We start from the raw sequence: 12,876 nt of genomic DNA, 5'->3' as shown, positions 1-12,876 counted from the left end.
GGTTTACAAAGCAAGTTTCTCATAACACTTCCCTTGTGAAAGGCAGGTAGTACAGAGCTGTTATCTCTGTTTTCCAGATGAGAAAACAGAAGCTCAGAGGGGATAAGTGACTTGCCCGTGACTGCACATGGAACTAGTGCTAATCAGGATTCAAACCCTAGCTCTCCTGATCCTTTTCACCACACTCTTCCCCTCCATGCTTCTGTAGTGGTAGTAGTAGTAGTACTAGTAGTAGTAGTACTAGTAGTAGCAGTAGTGGGGGAAAGGGGTATTGATGATGGGGGGTATTAGGATGGTGGTAATTGATGATGATGGCGGTGGTGGCAGTGATGGTGGTGGTGATAGAGGTAGTAAAAAACATTTCTAAAAATACTTAAAGATTTGCAAAGCATTTTATAAATATCTCATTTGATCTCACAACAACCCTGAGAAGTGGGTGCTATTATTATTTTCATTTTACAGATGAGGAAACTGAGGCAGTCAGAGGTTAAGTGACTTGACCATGGTTATATACCTAATGTCGGAAGTAGTCTGACAATCCAGCACTCTACTCACTGTGCCTTTCCTTATCACAAATTAATACTATTTTTAAGAGGCATGGAAGTGATTAATCTTTCAAAGACAGCTGGACCTGGTGATTTGTCATCTTGAAAACTCGGACTATAGAATTTAGAGCTGGGAAGGGACCTTAGAGGTCATCGAGGTGAAACTCATCTCATGTGATAGCTTGGGGAAGACCAGTCCAAAGCAGTGAAATGACTTACTAAGGTCACTAGGTACAACCATAGGATCAGAGGATGTGGAGCTTGACAAATCTTTATGGAGTATGCAAAGCAACTTCTTCCCTTACAGACGAAGAGCTATTTCATAACTATTAAGTGGCAAAGTCAGAATTTGAACCCAGGTCCTTTACCTCCAAGTTCAGCACCTTTTTCATTGACACCATGCCATAAATAGGGGAATGTAAGTCTCCAAAATTCCAATCTGGCAGATAATTTTTGCACTAGCCAACCCTAAATGATAAAATAAGATTGCACTGGACTGCCTTCAAACCATACTTGGACAAAATTAACTTTTCTCTTACGCCAGTCATTCACTCACCCAAACTCAAATTGGTTCCTGGAAAATTCTCCTCCCCCCATGCCCCCCTAGGAATGATAGCAAATGAAGTTCCACAGATATTTAACTAGTTAAGTACTTGATATTGGAACAAACCACTCAGATAATCAAATGAAGACTATACTCAATGAATTTGCAGATACCGTGCCAGAGGGAATATGGTCGCTCACAAGGAGAAAACTGTCCCACACTTTGGTCAGAAGAGACAGTCAGCCCTCTCTTTCTTCCCTTGATATTTCAGGGCCTACATCCATGCAAATTTTGGAGAGCAATCAAGTTACTGGTTCAGAACACCTCAACCCCAAGTCTTTCAGACACGCTCTCCCTAACCTTCCCCACAACCAACTCCATGCAATTGTCTTAGGGAAAGTAAGAAGAATTGTCTTCTATTTATTGTTATACTGAATTGGCAACCTCTTTTATTTTTCTTCACTCCTTTCATTGAGAATTTGTTTCAACCAAACACAAGACACTCTCTTTTGAAATTTTAACTCATTTCCTCTATTTATGTCCTTCTGGGAAATGGAAAACAGTTGTCAGCATTCTCCTTGTAAGAGTCATTTAATACGCTTTTAGGTTATTAAGTTAGTCTTTAATATTCTTTCTTAGAAAAAAGTACCCAATTCCAGTATGGCAAAAGCAATGAATTTGGAGTCTCCCCATTCCAGTCCATCCTTCCCTCAGCTGCCACAATGATCGTCTCCAGGGCAGGATTGACTATGTCTCTCCCACCCTTCCCCTTAATAAACCCCATTGGCTCCCTATTACCTCTGTGGTCAAATGGAAAAATTCTATTTTGTTTTGAAAGTTCTCCACCTAACTTTTCCTGTCTGCTAACAGCTTAATCCTTTTCTACATATTCTATGCTTCATTTCCCTGTTCCTTTTCACTGAATGTATCTCCTGCCTGCAATATGTTCTCTCCTCACCTTCACCTCCTCCAGATAACTCAAAACCCACTATATATATATATATATATATATATATATATATATATATATATATATATATATATATATCTTTGCAAGGTAATGTAAAGTGACTTGTCCAAGGTCACACAGTTAAGTAAGTATTAAATATTTGAACCCAAATTTGAACTCAGGTCCTCCTGACTCCACGGTCAGTGCTCTATCCACTGTGGCACCAAGCTGTCCCTGCCTAACATATAGCATGTGCTTGATCAAAGCTTCTATACTAATTGGATTATTGAATGATTGAAGACCTGATTTTGTCTACTACTTTCAATGTAGCCTTGAGCAAATAGCTTTCCTTCTCTGTCTGTTTACTCATCAATAGTTAGGATTCTGAACTAGGAGTCAGAAAGACCTGGGTTCAAATTCTACCTTTAGCACTTACCAGATGTTCAACTAGGTTCAATAAGTCATTGAACCTTTTTATAACAGTTGCCTTTTCTATATACAATGGGAATGATAACGCTTCCCTCCTTGGTTTGTTGTGAGGCACCAAAGAAATTCATTTATGTGCTACATGTTCTATAGAAAATGTTGGTGTTATAGAAATGTCTTCCATCATCACTGTCATTATTACTTTATATACAAGAAGGGGGTTGGACTAGATCCCTGAGGGCTTTTGTTCTTATTGTCTCTTTGTTTCTTGTGATTTTGGTCTAGAAGGTTTACTTTCTCCATCAGATCTTCCTGACTCCAGCCTCAGTGCCCAACCCATGCCATCACCTGACTGTTCCTCTTAGCCAAGAATCACTGATACTTTCATGCCCTTCAGCTGCCAGGCTGATTTGAGAAGTTTCATTCCAGAGGTACCACCCATGACGGGCAGAGCAGGTTCCACTTTCCCTTTTTATCACTGATTCTTCCTCTCTCCCATCTAGTTCTCTGCTCTAGCAGGACAAGTAAGCTCTTTGAATCTTTGGAGTTTTGTTCCCTTCCCCACCTTCTAATTCTAATCAAAAGAGGTAGACAGATGGTGGGGAGAGGGAGATGTGTCTGCTTGGTGATCTTAGGTAAGTCACACTCTCTCTGGGTCTCATTTTCCCCATGTGTAAAATGAGGAAAACAGGATGATGTGAGATCCAGTTTTGCTTCAATAGTAATGCAATATTTGGAGAGATAATTTTACTCCTCAGTATATCAATTTCCTTATCTATTACTTATCTTTTTTCCTCATTTTGAAATCTTATAACTAAATAATAATATAGAACAGAATAATAACAACCTGAATTCACATAGTCCTTAGTTTATAAACCAAGTTCCTTACAACATTGTGAAACAGAATGAATCTATGGGTTTAGAAAATGTAAGAGATCTTTGAATCCATCAAATTCGATCATCGGATTTTATAGACGAGGAAACTAAGCTCCAAAAGGTTAAATGATTTGCCCTAGGGTTCCCAGCCAGTGTCAGAGCCAAGACTGGAACCCAAACCTTCTCTCAAGAATATGAGTCAGCAATACATTCTTTGAAGCTAGGACACTGTGGAAATCTCTAAGTTGATCCCTTGAAGATGACCTAAGAATGGATGTTCTTGGGACACACTCACTGAAGTGACTCCCCCCGCCACACACACACACACACACACACACACACACACACACACACACACACACACACACATCTCGTAAGTCTTACCTAGAAGCTGAGAAGAGCCACAAATGAAAGAAAGGAAGATCAAAAACAGTGAAACCTTCATGGTCAATAGTTCATTCTTTTCTTCTGAAGAAATCAGGGAAATAGAGGGAAAAAAAGATGCCAAATGCCCTGAAAGCAGTCACCTTAATGGGATGGGACAAACACTTCCCCAACCTCCTTCCCTTCTCAGAACAGCCTGTCAAAGAAAAAACTGCAGGGTTAGCTCTGATTTTTAAAGAGCTAGTGAATTGAGGGGAAACCTCCAATAAGGAGATATCCTGTCACATGAGGGTGTTTGGAAAAACAGGAATTCAGTTACAACTTTGCTTTGTAAGCTAACTATTGAGAAACACAGATAGAAAGGAAGAGAAGGAAGAAACTGAGAGAAAGACAGATGCAGGAGAGGGATTAGGAAGGCATGGGGAGTGATGAGGTGGAGAGACAAAGACAGAGATGGGAAGAGGTTTGAGAAAGAAAAGTTAAAGAGAGAAAAGAGAATAAGAAGGTGAAAAGTTAAAAGGAGAGATGAGATAGAAATCTGGAGACAAAAGGTAGGTACAGGTGAAAGAGGAGTAGAAAGATGGAAAGGCAGGAAAAAGAACTGAATAAGAAGAGTTGAGGAAAAAGAGAAAGGAGAGGAGAGCACAGGACAGGACAGGTCAAGAGAGGAGATACAGGAGAAGAGAGAGAAAAAGGGAAAAGATGGGACAGCAAAAGGGAGAGAGAAGAAAGAAGACAGAGAAAGAAACACACACATACACACAGAGACAAAGACAGAGACACAGGTGGAGGGGGAGACAGAGACATAAAAAGACAAAGAGAGAAGCTAATAGGATAGTTTCAAGAAAAAGAGAAGGATGATGGAAAAGCAAGGAGGAAAGAATGTAAGGGACATAGGTGAACAGCAAAAGAAATTGTGGGGAAAGAGAGAAGGCAAGGATGAAAGTAAAATGAAGAAGGGGGAAAAATCAAGAGAGATAGATGAGCAGTCAGAGGTATTATAGTATTATCATAATCCCTGTATAGCTGAAGTGTTGGCACAGGGAGGAGACGGTTCCTTAGGTTTCAAATTCAGTTGTGCTTGGCTGACTAAATTACTCCTCTATTTAGAGTGTTAGAAATGACATTTAGGGGCAGCTAGGTGGAGCAGCGGATAGAGCACCAGCCCTGGAGTCAGGAGTACCTGGGTTCAAATCCGACCTCAGACACTTAATAATGACCTACCTGTGTGGCCTTGGGCAAACCACTCAACCCCATTTCTCTTGCAAAAAAAAAACCCTAAAAAAAAAGAAATGATATTTAGTCAAGAGGAGGTGGAGACATGGGATCATACTCAAAAGAGTTCTGAATTTTTCCATAGTTACATGCTTGTCTCACAATTTTCTAAGTTTAGGAAACAAAGTGACCCATTCTGCCCTCTCTTTTTTTTCTCTCTTTCCCTCTCCTTCTCTCTCCTCTTCTTTTACTGTCTTATTTCTGTTCAAAAGACTCTGAGAAAGGTTTGTCCTTTTTTTTCTGGCAGCACAATGAATGGGTATGAATGAGATAGGATTTGAGAAGGGGTAAAAGGGAGAAGAGGAAATTTAAGTACAAAGAAACATGTTGAGGTGAAAAATCAAAGGCCAAAAAAAGATGATACAAGTGGGACCTCAGAAATCACTTCCACATTTAAAATACATAGGCACTCTATGTTATGTTTTTGTGTTCCTTCCTATAGAGACCACTTTTTTCACTAACTTTGCATTTATTGTTTGAATTAGATATTTTAAGCTTTTTTGGCATATTAGCAAAATTATTCTCTTTGAAAAATGGATGTTGATGTAAAGGCTAACAGATTGTCTTCTGTGGGGGGGTGGAGGAGGGAAGCAAGATTAGGGGGAAAATTATAAAATTCAAAATAAATAAATAAATTTAAAAAAAGAAAAAATGAGCCTTACCAGATCTAAAATTATATTATAGAGCATCAGTCATCAAAACTGTCTGGTATTGGCTAAGAAATAGAACACTGGATCAGTGGAATAGACTAGGTGCAAGAGCAGGAAATGATTATATCCCAAAAGTCCATCTATTGGGATAAAAACTCTCTTTTCAATAAAAATTGTTGGGAAAATTGGAAGTTAGTGTAGAAGAAACTTAGATGAGACCAGCACCTCAAGATAAGATACAAATGGATACAGGATTTAGACATAAAAAACAATATTGTAAGTGAACTAGAAGATCAAAGAGTAGTTTACCTGTCAGATCTATGGAAAGGGAAGCAGTTTATGACCAAGGAAGAGATGGAGAATATCACTAAAAACAAACTAGATGATTTTGATTACATTAAATTAAAAAAGCTTTTGCACAGACAAAACTACTGTAATCAAGATCAAAAGAAATGTACTAAGTTCGGAAACAATTTTTACAACTAATATTTCTGACAAAAGACTCATTTCTAAAATATACAGAGAACTGAGTCAAATTTTTAAAAAAAGCCATTCCCCAATTGAAAAATGGTCAAAGGATATGTGGAGGCAATTTACAGATGAGGAAATCAAAGTGATCCATATTCATATGAAAAATTGCTCTAAATCATTATTTATTAGAGAAATGCAAATTAAACCATATCTGAGGCACCACCTCACACCTCTCAGACTGGCCAATATGACCTGAAAGGACAAGGATAGATGCTGGAAGGGATATGGGAAATCTGGGACACTAGTACATTGTTGGTGGAGCTATGAACTTATTCAACCTTTCTGGACAGCAATTTGGAATTATGCCCCAAGCCACTTTACCCCATTTACCTTGCATAAGCCTTAAAAAAAATACTTAAAGTTAAAAATGTGCATACCCTTTGATCCAGCAATACCACTACTGGGCCTATACTCTGAAGAGATGATTAAAAAGGGTAAAAACATCAGTTATACAAAAATATTCATAGCAGCCCTGTTTGTGGTAGCAAAGATTGGGAATTAAGTAAATGCCCTTCAATTGGGGAATGGTTTAACAAATTGTGGTATGTGTATGTCATGAAACACTATTGTTCCATTATAAACCAGGAGGGATGGAAATTCAGGGAATCCTGGAAGGATTTTCATGAACTGATGCTGAATGATATGAGCAGAACCAGAAGAACATTGTACACTCTAACAGCAACATGGGAGTGATGCTCAACCTTGATGGACTCACTCATTCCATCAATGCAACAATCAGGGAATATTTGGGGCTGTTTGCATTGGAGAATACCATATGTATCCAGAAAAAGAATTGTAGAGTTTAGACAAAGACCAAAAACTATTACCTTTAATTTAGAAAAAAAGCATTATCTTATTATGCAATTTTATTATCTCTTATACTTTATTTTTCTTCCTTAAGGATATGATTTCTCTCTCATCACATTCAACTTAGATCAATGTATACCATGGAAACAATGTAAAGACTAACAGACTGCCTTCTGTGGGGGTAAGGAGAGGGAAGCAAGATTAGAAGAAAAATTATAAAACTCAAAATAAATAAAATCTTTCTAAAAAAATAAAATAAAATAAATCACAAAAAAGAAGTGATTGCAGTCCATAATAAATGAGCAGATAGTGAAATTGAAAAAAAAAGAGAAAAAGAAAAATGGATGTTGAAAAAACTTGGTATATGAAAAGGGCAATGATGTATAGTGAGGAACCTACCAGGCTAGATTTTCAGACTTGGTTTTGAGAATCACCTGTCACTTAACTGTGTGACCTCAGATAAGTTATTTTATCTCTATGGGCCTCAGTTTGCTTTTATGTAAAATTAAGGAATTGAACTACATGAACCCTTCCAGCAGAAAATCTCTGCAATATGCAACTAACTGAGTATTTTTAACCTTTAAAGAAACAAATAATTTTTTTAGGTTTTTGCAAAGCAAACAGGGTTAAGTGGCTTGCCCAAGGTCACACAGCTAGGTAATTATTAAGTGTCTGAGACCGGATTTGAACCCAGGTACTCCTGACTCCAAGGCCGGTGCTTTATCCACTACGCCACCTAGCCACCCCTGAAACAAATAATTTTTAAATGAATTACTCTATCTGTATTCAAGATTCTCTATTTCTTTTTTTTTTACTATTTAATGGAAGAATAGATTTTCAAATAATACAGGTATCTAAATCATTTAAAATGGCTATACAGATACTTTTTCCTTATACTATAATTTAAAATGTTGATCTAATAATTCAAAAATTTATTTATTTATAAAGAAGCATCTAACCAAACTTCTACCAAGAAGCTTTCCCCAACCCCTCTTAATTTCAGTACCTTCCTTCAGTTTTTAGCAGGGGAACCCTATGCACAGAGATATGTTAAAATCTTTTAGTACTGAAAATTTTTCTGTTCGGGGGGAGGGGTCTCCTTTCTGTATGACTTTTTGTGATTTCCATTTCCTAAGCCAAAATGGACTTTATAAGATTGATCTTGGTCACACCCTTTGGAGCAAATGGTGTATTGCTAATGAATGTTGCTCATGCTCAGTGAATGCTATTCCCTCAGGAATTAGCTACTCCTTGGGGACCTCCACTGTGGCATGTACATTGGAGAATACCTGAAACCAAGTGCTAAACCACTCCTCAAGCACCACCCTTATTCTACCCTCTATGGAAATTTATTTGAGCAAGGGTCTTCCCAGGCAGGGCTTCTTTTTCCTGCTAACTCAGTTGGGCTGCTGCTTCTCTGACTTCTCCCCTCTCTTCCTTTATCTAAGCTAGATCCAAATATTCTCATGCTATTGGATCAATATGGCCCCAGCTCCATGCAACCATAAGTTTCTTTTCTTTTCCTTTTTAGAAACTTTATCACAAGGGATTTCTGAAGCAGAGCCAAGATGGCAGCGTGAAGCTAACCTGCTCCCAGAGCCTTTCCCTACCAAAGACAAATGAAGCCTCTACTCTGACATTCACACTTCAGATCCCACCAAAAAGAAGGTGGGGGGGGGATTCAAAGAAGTTTTCACCTTTAGAGATTATGGAGGATCTTTGATGAAGATCTGTCTCTTTGGAGGGAAAGGAGAAGCAAAGTCCAGGAGGCAGGAGGCGGGGAAGCCAGAAGGAGGCTTTTAGTCACAGTGCAATCCAGCTTAATAACAGAGGACCCACAGCTAGATAGCAAGCCAGCAGGGAGGACCCCAACCCCAAACAAAGTCTGAACCCTGAGAGCACTGGGGTAAAAGACAAGACTGGGTCAGGAACAGTCCTCTGTTAAGTCAGAACCTGGACATAAAGGAGGAAACAAACCTCTGCAAAGGCAAGGCCTGGACTGCATAGGCAACATCTTGGCCAACAACAAGTCAGGGATCAGACCCCAGCCCCAGCAAAATAAAAGCTTGGATCTATACTACATATACCCTAGGAGCAGAACTACAACAATTAAAAATGAACAAAAAAAAGCTAAAAGAGCACTCGCTGTAGAAAAATACTTCACAGATAAAGATGACAGCAATGCCATGTACGAAGAAAGGTGTGAAACATCCCTCACAGGAGAAGTATCAAAACACTCTATAAATTGGACTCAAATTCAAAAGCTCATCAAAGAGTTTAAAAAACAATTTAAAAAAAAACAAAGAAGAGAGGAAGAAGAAAAATGGAAAAAGAAATGAATATCATGCAGGAAAATTGTGACAAATTGACCAAAGACATCAACTCCATTAATAGTAAAAATAACCAACTGGAAAAGGAAACACAGAAGATAACTGAAGAAAATAAAATCCTAAAAATTAGAATTGAATATTTAAAAACAAATGAATCCACAAAACTATAAATTCCAACAAACAAAATTTAAAAAGCTGAAAAAATGAAGGAAATATAAAGTATCTTCTGGGAAAATGAATGACCTGAAAACAGATCCAGGAGACACAATCTATGAATCATTGGACTATGAGAAAGCCTGGACCAACAAAAGAACCTGGAAAATATCATGCAGGAAATTATAAGGGAAAACTGCCCCAATCTACAAGAACAATATAACAATATAACAATTGAAAGAATCCACAGAACCCCTCCAGAAAGAGACCCTAGGATAAAAACTCCAAGGGCTATAGTAGCCAAATTCCAGAATCCTCAAATAAAAGAGAGAATATTGCAAGCAGCAAAAGAAAATAATTCAAATACAAAAGCAACACAATCAGATTAACACAGGACCTATCAGCTTCAATATAGAAGGATCAGAAGAACTGGAATAACATATTTTGGAAAGCTAAAGACCTGGGATTACAGTCCAGAATTCAGCATATACTGTCAGAGAAAAAGGTGGATGTTCAATGAAATACAGGACTTCCGGAATTTCCTGATATAAAGACCAGAACTGAACAGAGAATTCAATTGCCAAATATGCGACTGGAGAGTTACATTAAAAAGGTAAATGAAAAAGGTGACAAAAAACAAATTTGTTTTAAACAAATGTTGATCCCTAAAAGGGAAGCTATAACATTTCTAATTCTCTAGAACTTTACTTCTCTAAGGAAAAATTAGAGGGTAGAATATAATTGAAGAGAATGAACCTAATGGATATGAGTATGGTTGGGTCTTGCCTCTCAGTTGAAGAGGACCAAGTTCACCAACACTATATTTGAGACAAAAAGCCCTGAAAAAAAAAGCAGGGGGTGTTAACTTTAACTCAAGTGTCTTATTATACTTTGACTATATATATATATATTATATATATATATATATATGCATATATATATATATATATTTAACCTAAGTGTCTTGTTATACTTTAATACTTTAATCACAAGGTACTAAGCACCTCATCCAATGAGGGCATCATAAATTGCGAGGACCTGAGACAGTGTCTCTGTTACTTATAATCATTTGTAAAGTTCTCAGTGAGACCTCCAGAGCCTCCCAGTACACAGAGATCTTCAAGATTTTTACAATTAATTAGATCAGAACTTAACAAGGGGTTAAGTACCTGGGGTGGGGGAGCAGGGTAACGTATGAAGGAAAATAGGCCTGGGGCAAGCTGCACAAATAGTTTTAAAAATGATATAACTTTATATGATACTTTGGCTTGTATGGAGGATTGTGTGTACTTGAGAGATACTTGAAAGGGGAAAGGTAAAAAATGATTATAATTATAATTTGATGCAATTTGAATCAATGATGTTTATCAAGCAATAAAGTAAATGGTGATATCTTGATAACAATAGGAGCTTATCAAGCAATTAAATAATCAAACTGTGATTGATGATACCTCATTAATAATATTATAACACCAAGGGAAAAGGCACAAAGATTTATAATTTTAGAAGGAAAGAAGGGAGAATGTGAATGCTGAGTAAATTCTATTCAATTGATTTAGCTCAGTGATGGAATAAGATACATTCCCACTTGGGCTTAAAAATCTAACTTAATCTACAGGGGAGGGGGAACTGGGAAAGGTAAGGGAAGAAGGAACTGATAAAAAGGGAAGGAAAGGTATAAGTGAAAACAAACTGAAAGTTAAGTTTCTAAAAGAAAAGTCAAGGGGAAAGGTAGTAAATTTTTGGTGAGGAGAAGGAGAAAAAGAAAGAGATAAAAATAAATGGAGAGAGATAACATAAAGGGAAATACAGACTTAGTAATATTAACTGTAAATGTGAATGGGATGAAATGTCCCATAAAATGGAAGTGGATAGCAGAATGGATTAAAAACCACAATCCTACAATATGTTGTTTACAAGAAACACATTTGAAGCAGAGAAATATACACAGAGTAAAGGTAAAAGGTTGGAGCAAAATATATTATGCCTCAGCAGAAGTAAAAATATATGGGGTAGCAATTTTAATCACAAAGTAAAAGCAAAAATTAATCTCATTAAAAAGGATAAGGAAGGAAGCTGCATCTTCTTAAAAGGCACCATTGGTAATGAAGCTAAATTATAACTAAATATGTATGCACCTACTGGCATAGTATCAAGATTCCTAGAGGAAAAGCTAACTCAATTACAAGGAGAAATAGACAGCAAAACTTTAATAATGGGAGAACTCAATCTTCTTCTCTCAGAACTAGATAAACCTAACAACAAAATAAACAAAAAGGAAGTTAAGAATGTGAATGAAATCTCAGAAAACTTATATATGATAGATCTCTGGAGAAAATTTAATGGGGACAAAATGAATATACCTTTTTCTCATCAGTACATGGCACCTTCACCAAATTGACCATGTACTAGGGCACAAAAACCTTAAAATCAAATGCAGAAAGGCAGAAATAATAAATCCATGCTTCTCAGACCATGATGCAATAAAAATTACATATAATAAAGGATCAGGGAAAGATAAACCAAGAACTAATTAGAAAATACATAATTTTATCTTAAACAATGGGTGGATAAAACAGCAAATAATAGAAACAATCAATAATTATATCCAAGAAAATGATAATAATGAGACATCACCAAAATTTATGAGATATAGCAAAGGCAGTTTTGAGGAGAAACTTTATATCTCTAAATGCCTATATGAATAAAATAGAGAAAGAGGAGATCAATGAATTGGGTATGCAACTAAAAAAGCTAGAAAAAGAAAAAAATTAAACAATCCCAATTAAATACCATATTAGAAATTCTGAAAATCAAGGGAGAGAGTAATAAAATGGAAAGCAAGAAAAACATTGCTCTCATAAATAAAACAAAAAGTTGGTTTTATGAAAAAGCTAAAAAAAAAAAAGAAAAACCTCTGGTTAATCCGATTTTTTTAAAAAAAAGAAAGAAGATAAGCAAATTACCAGAATCAAAAATGAAAAGGGTGAACTAATCAGAAATAAGGAGGAAAGTAAAGAGATAATTTGGAACCATTTTGCCGAACTATATGCCAATAAATTGGACAACTTGAGTGAAATGGATGAATATTTACAAAAATAGAAACTTCCCAGATTGACAAAAGAAGAAATAAATTACTTAAATAACCCCATTTAAGAAAAAGAAATTGAAGGAACCATCAATAAACTCCCTAAGAAAAAGTCTTCCAGTACAGATGGATTTACAAGTGAACTCTACCAAACATTTAAGAAACAATTAATTGCTATTCTACATAAATTATTTTTAAAAACAGGAGAGGAAGAAGTTCTGCCAAACTCCTTTTATGACACCAACATGGTGCTGATACCTAAACCAGGAAGAACCAAAACATATGAAAAAAATTACAGAACAATCTCCCTAATGAATA

At 36.5% G+C, this 12,876-nt stretch overlaps 1 protein-coding gene across 1 annotated transcript in view; it reads right to left on the bottom strand.

Moving 5' to 3' along the window:
• The window catches only part of MRC1 (mannose receptor C-type 1), a 121,431-nt gene extending 117,491 nt beyond the window's left edge, over positions 1–3,940 (bottom strand). The window contains exon 1 of the mRNA XM_074192943.1: positions 3,725–3,940. Within this exon, the coding sequence (XP_074049044.1) occupies positions 3,725–3,785 (61 nt within the window). The 5' untranslated portion in view covers positions 3,786–3,940. The remainder of the gene's footprint in view (positions 1–3,724) is intronic.
• Positions 3,941–12,876: the final 8,936 nt, after the last annotated feature.

This window comes from Macrotis lagotis, chromosome 7 (genome assembly GCF_037893015.1).
Source record: "Macrotis lagotis isolate mMagLag1 chromosome 7, bilby.v1.9.chrom.fasta, whole genome shotgun sequence".
Lineage (NCBI taxonomy): Eukaryota > Metazoa > Chordata > Mammalia > Peramelemorphia > Peramelidae > Macrotis > Macrotis lagotis.
The sequence above is the reverse complement of the archived record's forward strand: the minus strand, read 5'-3'. Positions and strand labels throughout refer to the sequence as shown.